Source organism: Ctenocephalides felis, unplaced genomic scaffold, assembly GCF_003426905.1.
Source record: "Ctenocephalides felis isolate EL2017-DRISC unplaced genomic scaffold, ASM342690v1 CF-g0.4_SCAFFOLD_01886, whole genome shotgun sequence".
In the NCBI taxonomy this organism is placed as follows: Eukaryota; Metazoa; Arthropoda; class Insecta; order Siphonaptera; family Pulicidae; genus Ctenocephalides; species Ctenocephalides felis.
Window position 1 is genome coordinate 7,929,270 of NW_020538040.1, and position 13,834 is coordinate 7,943,103.

Below are 13,834 nucleotides of genomic sequence, written 5' to 3' on the forward strand. Positions count from 1 at the left end.
TCCATCTATATGCAAAGTTTCATCAAAATCCCAGAAGAGTAAACCTGAGGTTCTCCTTGTTAGAAATAAAACAGAAATAAAATATGTTCCGGGCACACACAAGTATGAAAAATCAATATTTTAAAATTACAATTTAGAGCAAGTCAAATTTAATAGAATAGGAAATGAAAACAATGTATCTGGTTGTGGAAAAAAAATGTAAAAAATATTAAAATTTATCTATTTATATATTGAAATAGGGCTCGCCCGTAGGTAAGCGGTTAAGAGCGACGGGACTTGTTTCAGAGGTCCCGGGTTCGATACCCACTTCGAGCAGCCTGTTGTCAGGCAGCAGTGACAACGATTTTCACTTGGAAATATAGATAGCAATATATGTTTCCAATTGAAAATAGCCCTTGCCCGGCATTGTTGCACCATACTTGCCCTACTACAAAGATTGTAATAAAAATTTATCATACAGAGATGTGAAAACTGGTTGGGTTGCAATCTGTAATAAAGCAAACGTAGTTTGTAAGATATTAATCACAACAGCTTATAGAACCCATAAGTTCTGATCGCTGTTCAAATAAAATTATAAATAAATAAATAAATAAATAATATATATATATATATATATATATATATATATATGAGTGAGTTCTTGAGGGCGATACACACAAAGAAATTCTTTGTTTGATGTATCGCCCTCAAGAACTCACTCATATATTTCAACATCAAAATTAACTACTAAATCATATATATATATATATATATATATATATATATATATATATATATATTAAAATATATCTATAATCATCTTTCGAATCATAGCTGGTGCTTCACTTCGCACGGATGATATAACATCATTGAAATAATAATGAAAAGAAATTCGCAGCGGTGATATAATGAAATTATTTATTCATAATGGTAGCAAAATGAAATAGACTTCTGGAAGAACTATCGCATAACACACAAGACACAAGATACTATAACATAACAGACAGACAGTACAATACAAATACAATAAATACAATACAATACAATACAATAGAATGCGATACAATACTCGACTCGGCAAGAGGAGACGACGATGACGACGTATGAAATCCGGAATGTAGTTCACACATATAATAGTCGGCTTATTAGCAAAGTGGGAATCAGATCGGAAAGCATTTCATAATCTATATCACATAATAAACATACACATGTAATATATACATATATTACATATATTATATATTTAGTGGTGCCTCGCACAACACTTTTTTCGTACGCAAACGCTTCACACAACGCACTGCCCTTGGCCATTTGTAGTAAGAATTAAGTTGCCATTCAGTGGCAGTTCAATCAGAAGAACTTGATGTTATAGTATACTTGAGTTATATTCTCTATTTTGCTCATGTTGTGAAAGCATATTTGGAGAAAAATCTCACTTGAGGTACTCTGTTAACGCCTAAGGCTCAACACTGTTCTAAATCATTCAAATTATAAAAACTAATCCTTCATTGTAATATATCATGTCCCTTGCATACCCTCCAATATTAATAATTCCTTCCAAAAAATTATTTTTCCTTGAACTTGATTCAAACAAATCGCAAGTCAACAACTGATTGGACAAAAATGTAATGGGATGTCGCTTAAATCCACAAAACTGACTAACAGAAAAATAATATAAAATCAGTATATCAATCTTTGTAAATTATTATTAATATAAATTTCATGTAATTAGCTAAATATACAACAATTAAAACTATCTGTTATTTTTCTAATTTCATTTGTCTGATATAGCCATTATCTAATTATATCTGGTCCTTCGACAACATAAACAAAGTGTACTCATTTAATAGAGTTAGCAGCATCTCGGTGGATCATGAGCTTCTATTTATTTATCTTTTTAATCTATCTAGTAGTTTGTCATAACACACTCGTTATTTGATAATTCAACAAAGTCTTCAAAAAATTTGGAAGAAGATTATTAAGAAACGGGAGAGAAAAGGCGAGTCAGCTGATCTTTAGCGCCGTAAAAGGCTTTCTGGTCAAATGGAAAAAAGTGCAATAATTCATAATTTTATGAAGAAAATTAGTTCCAATTTAGATTAAGGGTGCTATGACTTTTTGTACATAAACAAAAAAAGTGTGTCAAAAATGTCGATGTCTAATAAAATCATGATTGGGTTGTTAAAATATTAATTTTTAATTAAATCCGTCTAATTAGCAAAACCAAATTACATCTAGTTTTCAATAAAAGAAAGCACAACCGTGAAATTGGTTAAAGAAATATTTATGAAGAAGTTATCCACAAAATGGTCCTTCGAGCCGGATCACAGTGATATAATGCTAATGGATCTTCATTTGCAATATAATTGTGATAGGATGAACGATAATACGTTGCTCATCATTTTCGGTAAATCTTAGAGAATAGAATAAACAAGGGTCTAAGGAAAATTTCCTTAATAATCTAGAAGCTGAAAAGACAAAGAGGAAGGAGTAAGGGAAATACAGGCAAATTGGTATACATGGGAAAAAATGATACAGTAGCCTTGTTTAAAAATTGGCTAGTTTTATTTAGCTTTCCGGAACTGTATAAAGGAACGAAATCCATAGTCACGATCCTGTCAGATGTTGAGCGTCATTGTCACAGTTGAACGTAATCTGTTCAAACGTGTATCGCGCCTTCAAAAGTTTAAAGGGCGTTTTTGTGATGGTTTTTCAGGAAATAATAATTGTTATTAGCGATTATTTCTATGAACTTATGCCAATACTAGTGATTTCGATAAATTTTTATTATGATTATCAGGAGTTGAAATAGGATTTTTTTAAGGTGACCATACGTCGCGGTTTGACCAGTACAATCCCGGATTTCCACCTTGTGCCCTGGGATTTTCTAAAAGCAGTATTTGCACCAGATTTGGATCTTTTGTCCCGGATGTGGATCTTTCTTTTGTTCCGGGGTTTCGAAAAGTACTTGAAATTAAAATTTTAACAACCCATCAAATATCTGAAAATGATGTATGTAATGTTACTTACAAGACGTCGAGTATGCTTATAGGAATCAATACGTTATGAATGAGAAATTTGCCGAACACAAAATTCCATAGGCGGGTTGAAATAGCCTCTTCCAATTTTTATTTTCATAAAAATTTACAAAAACTATGAAAACAAACAATCAAATTTTAATTTTTTCAAGTTTAGTATCTGGTAGAGAATTGTGAAAATAGAAAAGTGTATCAATCTACTTATTTTACAACCGCTATTAATTATGAAAAGTTTGATGAACAAAATTTTATACAAGGATCAAAATAAAAAAAAAACATAGAAACAATATTTCAACAAGCACTAAACTTAACGAATAAAGTACATGTTATAACTAGTTGGTACTGGGCATCGTGTCTTAAGGCAAATTGCTGGAACTTCCCATGACAAAAATTAAAATTTTGAAAAAAACTAATTTTTAATTTAATTTTTTGAAAAAGATGAATTTTTTTATTCTTTGAATTTTTAAATAATAAGAAGGATGTTAAGTAAACAACTTTAGCGAATATAACTATATTATCAAAAAATGCCTTGTTTTATCATAAATTTATAAAAAGATACTTTATTTTTTGAACAACTAAACCATATGGATAAGAAGGAGTCAATTATTCAAAATTTTATATAACCAAATGTATAAGCAAGTACTATAATCTGAATAACAGTGCTTCATTTTTATGAAAGAATGAGTATGAATAAATTATTATACTTTTACATCGTAATGAAGTGATTCATAAAGAAATCATATTTTCAAGGCAAGTTGTCGTCGGTCAATTCTTAGAATCAGTGAATGCTCCAATTTATACTATCCGAAATTAAAAAAATTATAGAAATTTATTATGTGCTTGAAATGTTATAAATACAATAACTAAATATATTGTTTAAGAACTAAGAAAACTATTAAAAATTAATAAAATTTGTAAAATAATTAGATTATTATACTTGTCCATTTTCGCAATACTCCACCAGATAATTAACGCCACCAGAATCAATAAATAAATGGTGAATCATAAATCGTGCCTTAAGGCAAATTCCTGGATTTGCTATTGCTGGCAAAGGGAATATTTGGGAACAAACTTAAATTTTTTTTTTTGAAAAAAGCAAACTAGTGGTGGTCGTCTTTTCTCCAATAGTTATGATATGTATGTTACTTTTTTCCAGCAATGCCGGGGAACAACTATTTTCACTTGGAGACTAAAATTTATATTTTACAATAAACACCTCTATTCAAGAAGTTTCGGATTTAAATTATTTTCAGAAACTACTTCTGAAATATGTATTACCATACGGCACACAAGAAGATTCAAACCACCAGTCATAAACATTCCATCCATTGGATGAGTTGTCAATAAAATCATCAGCATCATTCAATTCATACAACATCTTCAAGTCGAGAATACATTTTCGATTACTAACGGGAAAATACTTTAGTGAATTAGTCACTTTTGAATATTTTATTTACATTTAACGGCTCCGACCGACTAGTTCTGCTGTAACAACTCGGCGGCAAGGCAAATAGACGACACGTTGATGGAGACGACAATTCAAGGTTAGGAGAAAAAATATAGAAAAAATCATAATGGACCAATGATTTCATTGGAGAAATGGTAAATGAGAAGATTGAACTAGTTGTAAGTAGCATTTAGCAGTTTTATATGAATTTAAAAAAAGTGACCATACGTTCCGGTTTGGCAGGGACAGTCCCGGTTTTCCACCTTGTGTCCCAAGTTTTTCTATAAGCAATCGGTGTCCCGGATTCAGATCTTTTGTCCTGGATTGTTCTGGTTTTTCGAAAACTAATAGGTAAATTTATATAAATAAAGGTACAAGTGCTATTTTTTTTTCAAACTAATTATAAAAAAAATTCAATAGAGACTCACAACCAGAAAATATAGAGATAAAACAGAGATAAAAATGTACTACATATAATTGAGTAATCAAGTTCTTACTAGAAGTCCGCAATTTCGTTAAAAAAAAATTATTCATATACAAAAAACTGATTGTTAGTGTATCCTTGAGTAGCATTTATTATTTAACTAAAAACTGCAGTCCCAAAAAAAATATGGTCACCTTAATTTAACAGCAATCAGAGCTTAACTAATGTCCTAAGAGCTGTTTTGCTGGCTTCTAAAATGAGGCAGCTTTATAGATTTTCATTTGAGAACATAATCCTTTATTCTCAAGTGGAAACAGATGTCACTACTGCTTGACATCAGGCTGTCCGAACTTTTGATTCAAATCCAATAACTAACCATTAAACCACGTAGAGTCCCAACAATATAAAAAACATCTACTAAATACCCAACGTGGAACAACGTTGGTCCAAAGAAATATAGATCAAAACCAATTTGAAAAAATAGTGCGAAGAAATGAAAGTACATGGTATCGTAAATTGCTGGAACTGCCCGTACCAAAAACTAAATTTGAAAAAAAAAACAGTTTTTTTCGAAATTTTGAAAAACCCAAATTTTTGAGAATTTTCAAATCTGGCTAAGGTATGCCAAAACGTTCAGAAACCTTCAAACGTGAAAATATTCAAAAAAAATCAACTTCGATTGTTGGACAATGGCAATCATATCCTACGGGAAGTTAAAAAATAGTGCAAAAAAATGAAAGTACTAGGATAAAAACGTGTGCAGATGTAAAACGATTTACGTGGGAATGAAGTACAATTTTGAAAAGTAAAATATGAACTATGAAACAAGGGAGAGGAAAAAATTATAAATTATCAATAATAAGGTTATTTATATGATGGAACTACACAAAGCAAGACGTAGTCGTCAACATTTGTATGTACACGCGCCATTTTTTTTGCTTGTTTGTTAAATTCTTATATTACAAAAACAAACATTATTTCGAGTATTCAGTAGTAGATATATCAAAGTCTGATCTCTTGGTATTGTAATTGATAGTGACTTGATGAAGCATCTACAAAAAATTTATCTAGTAAAGTCTAAGTTAAAAATTTTAGGAAATTTCTTTAAAAAATATTCTTTGACATTGTGTCTGGTATATTTCTTCACGTGAAATAGTTTTAAGGGATTATTATGTTTTTTATTGTTTTTGAATAAGAATCAGGACAAAGTTCTATATACTGATTTTATGATACTTCTCGATTACTTGGATTTTGTAAAAGGCTACCCAATAATTGACACACCTGTATTTTTATTGTGATTATTTTATACTTATTCTTGACTCTTATTATTGTGATTCTAGATTCTTTTATTATTCTTATTCTTGCTTCTTTCATTTTATACTTATTCTAGATTCTTCTATTATTCTTATTCTTGCTTCTTTTATTTTATACCTATTCTAGATTCCTATTCTCGATTCTTTTATTATTCTTATTCTTATTCTCGATTCTTTTATTATTCTTATTCTTATTCTCGATTCTTTTACTATTCTTATTCTTATTCTCGATTCTCATATTATTCTGATTCTTATTCTTAGTTCTCTTATTAATCTTATTCTCAATTCTTTTATTATTCTTATTCTTGATTATTCGATTTTATAATTGTTCGAATGGTGATGAAAAATTTTAACCGATTGCAGTAATGTCTATTTTCAGTTGAAGACATTTTGTTTTTTATTTTTCAGTAAAAATGGATATTACTATATTATGCTTGAAGTAGGTTGTCCGAAATTATTATATCAACTCGATTTATGAGCCAATTCAGCCGTAAAATAAACCAATTATGGCAAGACTATGTTACGCTGAGTTTTTCATATAAAATGGTACTAAAAACTGTATGTGGTTTGCTGGGCAGTCAAGAGTTTTAGATAGAAAACTAACCTAGAAAACGCACAAACATGAAAAAAATCTTTGTGATGTGGCATAATAACATAAGAGTGAAGTTACATTTTATGTGTGAAACTCCTGCAGTTGTGTTTTCTTTTTTTATGATGATATAGTTAATATTAAGAAACGAACCTAACTCAATGATATAAAGCTAACCACGTGCTGGGTTAGGTTTATTTGCAATATCAACAGAATTTTGCAATTTTCAATAAAATTGTAAAATTACAATATTGAAGCAATGATTTTAGAAAACACAAATTATCAAGAAATTATATAGAGAAATCCACCATAGTATAGTTTCTACTTTTAAACTTCTAATCAAGATAAAATTCTTGTATGTGCATTGTTGAAAAAATATTTTGAGCAATATCAATTATCCGTAATTAGTTCGAAGATTTTAAAATATGAAAGTCCTTCAAATTCTTATCTTTTACAATACATTTTTATTTTTGCGACCGACATTTTGAGAAACTCTGGTACGATTACTTCAAATGCAAAATAAACTAACAGACCGGTCGGACTTTGCATTTCAATTAAGCTCTCTTGCTCATGCTAATTAATACATTTAGAGAATCAAATAAAATAATGCATAATAAAATATATTAAATGCAAATAATATACGATTGTACTAATTTTAATCTCGTGTAATTTATTTTATCAAAAAGTATTTCGTAACAAAAAGTCACTTCATGGAATTCGATAAAGGATTGTAATGGCTATTTATTACATTCCAAGAATATAAATGTCGTTGAATGTAAAATTTACGAGGCGGCATAAATATAAAACGTTTCGATTCGTCTTAAATGAATAAAGTAATTATAAAGATTTCCAGGCATGGGAATGGACTAGTGGTGCATGGCATTGTGCCTTATGGCAAATTGCTGAAACTTTTCGTACCAAAAATTGATTTTTTTTTCGAAATTCAAAATTTGAAAATATGAAACGTAAAAATACGCAAAAATTTTCATTTTTGACTTTTTGCGATTATGTTTACAACGTGGCGCGTGTGATTTTATTAAAAATCAATGTTTTTAGATAACGAGATTTTGTAGAAGCATGTAAGTTGAAGACAAAACTAAAATGTAAGATTATAAAAGTTTATATTATATTGTAAAGGGTAATATTATACACTGATTAAAACGAATTGTAACGATAATAAACGATTTATTTTTGAAATAATAGTTAGCAACTGCGTTGAAGATTGTTTTACTTAAATGCAAAAATGTACAGACTTGAGAGTGACTTTGAATTGAATTAAAATTAAATACACAAAATTCAATAAATTCAGTAAATGTAAGTTTTATAAATTAGAAGAAATAATTCATAACAATCAGAAAAAAAACAAAGTTACAATAATCACCTAGATTTTATTACAGGACATAAAAGTGTCAATAGAACTACAGAAAGCAAAATACACAGACCGATATTATTGAGCAAAATCTATATCCCAAATTAAAAATTATATATAGTTGCTCATTACAAACGCCTTGAAATTCCTAATTTTGAATATAAAGATTCAAATTTGTCAAGAGACATAATTGTAAGACAGAAATTGTGAAAGACAAAATTGTAAGACAGAATTTGTAAACGACAAAATTGTAAAAGGCAGAATTTGTAAACGACAAAATTGTAAAAGGCAGAATTTGTAAGAGACAAAATTGTAAGACAGAATTTGTAAGAGACAAAATTGTTAGACAGAAGTTGTGAACGACAAAATTATAAGACAGAAATTGTGAACGGCAAAATTGTAAGACAGAATTTGTAAGAGACAAAATTGTAAGAAACAAAATTGTAAGACAGAATTTGTAAGAGACGAAATTGTAAGACAGAAACCGTAAGAGAGAGAGAGAGAACGAAACCGTAAGAGAGAAAGAGAGAGAGAAAGAACGAAACCGTAAGAAAGAGAGAACGAAATTGAAACAGAGACACTTATACAAAATGGTAAGAGTTTTGGACAACTTTTGGAAATTTACGTAAAATTTTTATAAAAATTGTATATAATTGCGTGCAATTAACGAAAATTAATTTTAAATTACTGTGTGAACATTTTCAGAGCCTAATTTGAGATGAAACTGATTTAACTACAAATTTCGATAATTTTCAAATTCAGCAAATTGCTTTATCAGAACTTCTTTTGCAAATCAGTTGAAGTTGTTATATAAATTTCGCGCGAATAATTATGGACTATGACAAAAATTTCGAAAATTAGATAAGTCGTAATTATGTATATTGCAAGGTTATATGTAATAATAAACAAATTTTGACCATTCTACAAAATGTTATTAGAATCTAATATACTTCTCATAGCTAAATAAAAATTGGCTTCTTTATAAATCAATTGTAATTGTAAGGCAAAATTCATTGGAATAATTGAAGACTATCATAAAAATTTTATGTTTCTTAGTCTTAATGAAAAGTTTCGATGATTAGGAAAATCTTTAAAATGTATATTGTAAGTATACTTGTATTTAAAAAAATTGACCATTCTACTAAATTTTATTAAAATGTACATAACATATTTTTCAAACCTGAAAAAAAGTTTAGGTTCGTTAGAACTTCTTTTATAAATTAATTGCAATTGTAAGACTTCAATTCATTGAAATGATTGTTGTCTATCAGAAAAAATACCTTAAGGAAAAATTTCCAGAACTAGCAAAAACATATTTGTATATTGTAAGAAAAGAAATAATTGATTACCATCACAATAATGATTTCAATGAAAAGTTTTAAGAATCAGGAAAGTCGTAATAATGTAGATTATATATAACTGAAAATACAATTATGATAAACATGTTGTACCAAACTAAAGTTTGATAACAATTTGGTATCATTGTAATGTTTTTTTTTAACGTGTTGTATCAAACTAAAGTTTGATAACAATTTAGTAACATTATTATATTTTTTTTAATTTTTTTCTGTGTATTAATATTTTGTTACAGCAACAGCTGTTTAATGACTGAATTTAGTTAGATTCATACTTAATTGATTCATACAGTAAATTTGGCAAAATTTTATGATGCAATAAGATTCTAGTACTTTGCATAGGTTTTTTGTAAATCCATTTTTAATATAACACTTTTCAAAAGAATTTATAAAACGCGTTTTTGAACAGACTAAGTATAATATGTAAATTGTTAATTGACTGAGAAATTAAATAGAACTTGAATTGATTTGAGATTAAATAGATTTAGAAGTTAGAAGAAAAGAAGAATAAAGAAGAAGAATAAAGAAGAAGGATAAAGTAGAAGAATAAAGAAGAATATGAATAGGAAATAGAATATGATATACACATATAAATATAGTATAAAAAAAAACAGGATTAGAAGAAAAAGAAGAATGAAGAAATTAGTTGGAATGAGAAACATGATAGAAAAGGATGCATATAAAAATATGTATGTATGTATAGATACATATATAAATATAGTATAGAATATAAAATTTTGTAGGTGGTTAAATGCTCTAAGTAAGCCAATAAAATAAATATGTTACTGACTTACAATAATACAATTACAAAATTCGAGATTCAATTTAGTATAGCATTTCTAAGCAAATAAGATATGTGAGAAAAATGTGAGAAAAAAGTCCAATGACACATGGCAAGGACGCTTGGGAAGAAAGTAAGAAAGGCATTCTTCAAACTGGAATCTAGTAAGAATAATACAAGAACTATTACCAGTAGATTACATTACAAGAGATTCTAGTTTGAAATAAAATATATGTCAAAATTATGATCACGAGGTGCATCCGCCATGGTTGTTAAGGACAAGGTTACACCTTTTAGTCAACAACTCGAGGGCCCATGAAAAAATAAAAGATTCTGTTTGGAATCCATTTTTGGTAACATTATAATGGATAGTTGTTACATATTGCTTGGAGATTGCAGATTCGTAAAAATCGTGGTAAATGAAGATAAAGGTATTAAGAAATTTGTAAATAAAATGTTTATGTAGATAATGTGATAAATGCACTAACTTCATGTAAGTGCATAAAACTGCATCATTTTTATATGATAATTTAGTTCTAATATAGAATGTCGTGCAATACTTGCAATCGTGGGAATTCAAGAAATATTTGTTTCTTTAGACTAGATGTACATTACACAATTAGCATTCTTATAAGAATCGAATTAGAATCAATCAAGTTCCTCGGACCTCGTGCATCCGACCTCCGCCAACCCGTCATCCCCCGATCCGCCCCTTGCACGTACCCCCAACGTACAATCTATCTATCGATCGCCCCATCGGCCCCAAACACGTAAATTATTCCTACGTCAATTATAAACTACTCACAGTCCAAATGTTTCTTTTTGGGGGCTATCATTTCCTCCGTGGTCGCCTTGCAGACGGACTTCGCCAGCCCTTGGCCGGCGATACTGTGCCTCGCCGCTAGCAATCTATCGTTGATGGTCTGGCCGGCCATATTAACCACCTATATTCTAATAGCCGAAATTTATTAAAAACACTTTTCACACTGTCGGTTGCTTGTTTCGACGACACAATCACACAAACACTATCCTGTCGGGGGGACTCGAACCCCGATCCTTGGAATTATTACACCACTTGCGAAGCGATTGGGACTAACGACTGCTGTCTTGAAAAACTCTCATGACAGCTGTATCGGTGGATCGCTCACGTTCCAACATGGCCGCGCTGCGTAAGCGAGTGACGTCAATGGGACGGGACGCGACACACAGCGGTGGGAGCTGTCAGATTAGGGAGACGGCAGCGCCGCCGACGGACGACGGACGAAACGAAAAGGAGAAACGTTACTTTTGAATGTGAATTTTATACATCAAAAGATATGACTAGACATAAGTGGGATGTTTTCTTAATCCAAATTGCATAACTGGTGGTGCGTGGCATCGTGCCTTTAGGCAAATTGCTGGAACTTCCCGTACCGAAAACTGAATTATTAACTTCCCGTAGGGCAAATTATAGTAATCGCAAAAAAAACAAAAATGAAAATTTTTATATATCTTTACGTTTCAGAGGTTTCTGAACATTTTGGCATACCTTAGAAAAAATGCATGTATGTGTGTGTGTGTGTGTGTGTATGTATGTACGTGTGTGTATGTATGTACGGATACAAATTTTCGTCGACGATTTCGGGAACACGGATCAACCGATTTGAATAATTCAAAAAACATTCGATTTGTATTGATAAGAAGACGTGCTGATTAGTTTTTGGCGAAGGGAGGTCTAGCCGTTCCGAAGATACGGGGCAAAAAGTGCCGAAAACGGTAACTCAGTTTTTAAGAGAACGGAGCGTCCGATTTCTCAAATTCAAATTCAAAAAACATTTCACTTGTATTGACAAGATGAAGAATCGACAAAATTTTCATGAAGGTAGGTCTAGCGGTTTCGGAGATATGGAGAAAAAAGTAAAAAAATTAGCCATTTGGCGGTCAAAAATAATCATTAGACATATGCACATCAAATTATCAGATATTTTATAGAGATTTTAACAATAAGTATACATTAAGTTAACATTCTTATGGGTTCCGTACCAATGCTGATGCGTTAGACAGCGACGCGGCGCTTACGCGCTTTATATTTTGTCCCTATGCAGTTAAAGCAGTACGATTGCTTTGAAAAAAAAGTTCAGATCTTCCACAATATGTCAAAATAAAGAAAAAAAATTAAAAAAAAAAATTTTTTTTTAAATTTTTTTTTTCAAAAAATAGTAATTTTTTGTCCAATTTATAGTTTCTCAAAAATCTTATTTTTTCAAAGTAATTTTTTTTCAAAAATGTTAATCGTTTTTAAAAAAATAATGATTTTTGGTACGGGAAGTTCCAGCAATTTGCCTTAAGACAGAATTCCACTTACAGCTAGTTATAATCTTTATATAATATCTGATAATACGATGTACATATGTCTAATGTTCAGTTTTGACCGCCAAATGGCATTATTTTTAGTTTTTTTTATTGTATTTCCGGAGACGCTGGACCTGCCTTTACAAAAATTTGACCAGTTGTTCATTTTGTCAATACAATTAAAATGTTTTTTGAATTATTAAAATCGGACGCTCCGTTCTCTTAAAAACTGAGTTACCGTTTTTGGAACATTTTGCCCCGTATCTCAGAAACAGCTGGACCTGCCTTTGCCAAAAACTAATCAGCACGTTTTCTTATCAGTAAAAATCGAATGTTTCTTTAATTATTCAAATCGGTTGATCCGTGTTCACAAAATCGTCAACGAAAATTTGTATCCGCACACACACACACACATACATCCATTGCTTCTATGGTATGCCAAAATGTTCAGAAACCTCTAATTCTTTTTTCTATGAATAAAGCTACAATTTATTAAATGTGTTTGATATTAAATATATTAATATTTATTTTTTGTTCAATGTATTTGTTATTCATCAAATTAAAAACTGACAAAAAGGGCTTTTATAAAACCTATCTTCCATGTAAAACGGGTGATAGGTTTTTGTATGATATGACCATTTTAATATTTCATATCTCTCATTCAATTATAATTAGGATTTATGTTATTTATGACTGTTTTAAAGTAGAATTATCTGTAAACGTTTGTCATACCAATTTGTAATCTTTCAATAATTTGTAATTATTATAAATAAATAAATGCTTTTCTAATAAATTGTCTATTAATTCTGTAAAAAAATTATGCTTGCATTTATACTAAAATTGGATATTGCTTAGATGTCGTACGGTGGTCGCGAGAGAGATATCGTGATGCGATGTTGATTCAAGTGTAGAATCCATCTCAATAACACATTCGTGACTACGACGCGGCGATGTCTCATGTCGCCGGCGCGACATCAGTGCGACTATTGCACTGATGTCGCGTGCTTACTGGGTATTCATATACACATTCTCTAATCCAATCATCTCATTATTTTGTAATTTTTTTTTAACTTGTCTTTGTGTTTGAATAGTTTCATAGCACTCCATATAGTGCGGTCTCATTTGTTCTAGATGAAAATTTTGTTGTGGATAAAAGTTTTTGTTTTGTCTTGTGATGTGCTCATCTATTTCTTTTTTTATTAATATTG

The 13,834-nt window shown here is 30.1% G+C and overlaps 1 protein-coding gene across 1 annotated transcript in view; it reads right to left on the reverse strand.

Moving 5' to 3' along the window:
* The window catches only part of LOC113378643 (phosphatidylinositol-binding clathrin assembly protein LAP-like), a 56,064-nt gene extending 44,612 nt beyond the window's left edge, over window positions 1–11,452 (reverse strand). Inside the window, 1 exon segment of the mRNA XM_026619201.1 lies at window positions 11,101–11,452. Within this exon segment, the coding sequence (XP_026474986.1) occupies window positions 11,101–11,230 (130 nt within the window). The 5' untranslated portion in view covers window positions 11,231–11,452.
* Window positions 11,453–13,834: the final 2,382 nt, after the last annotated feature.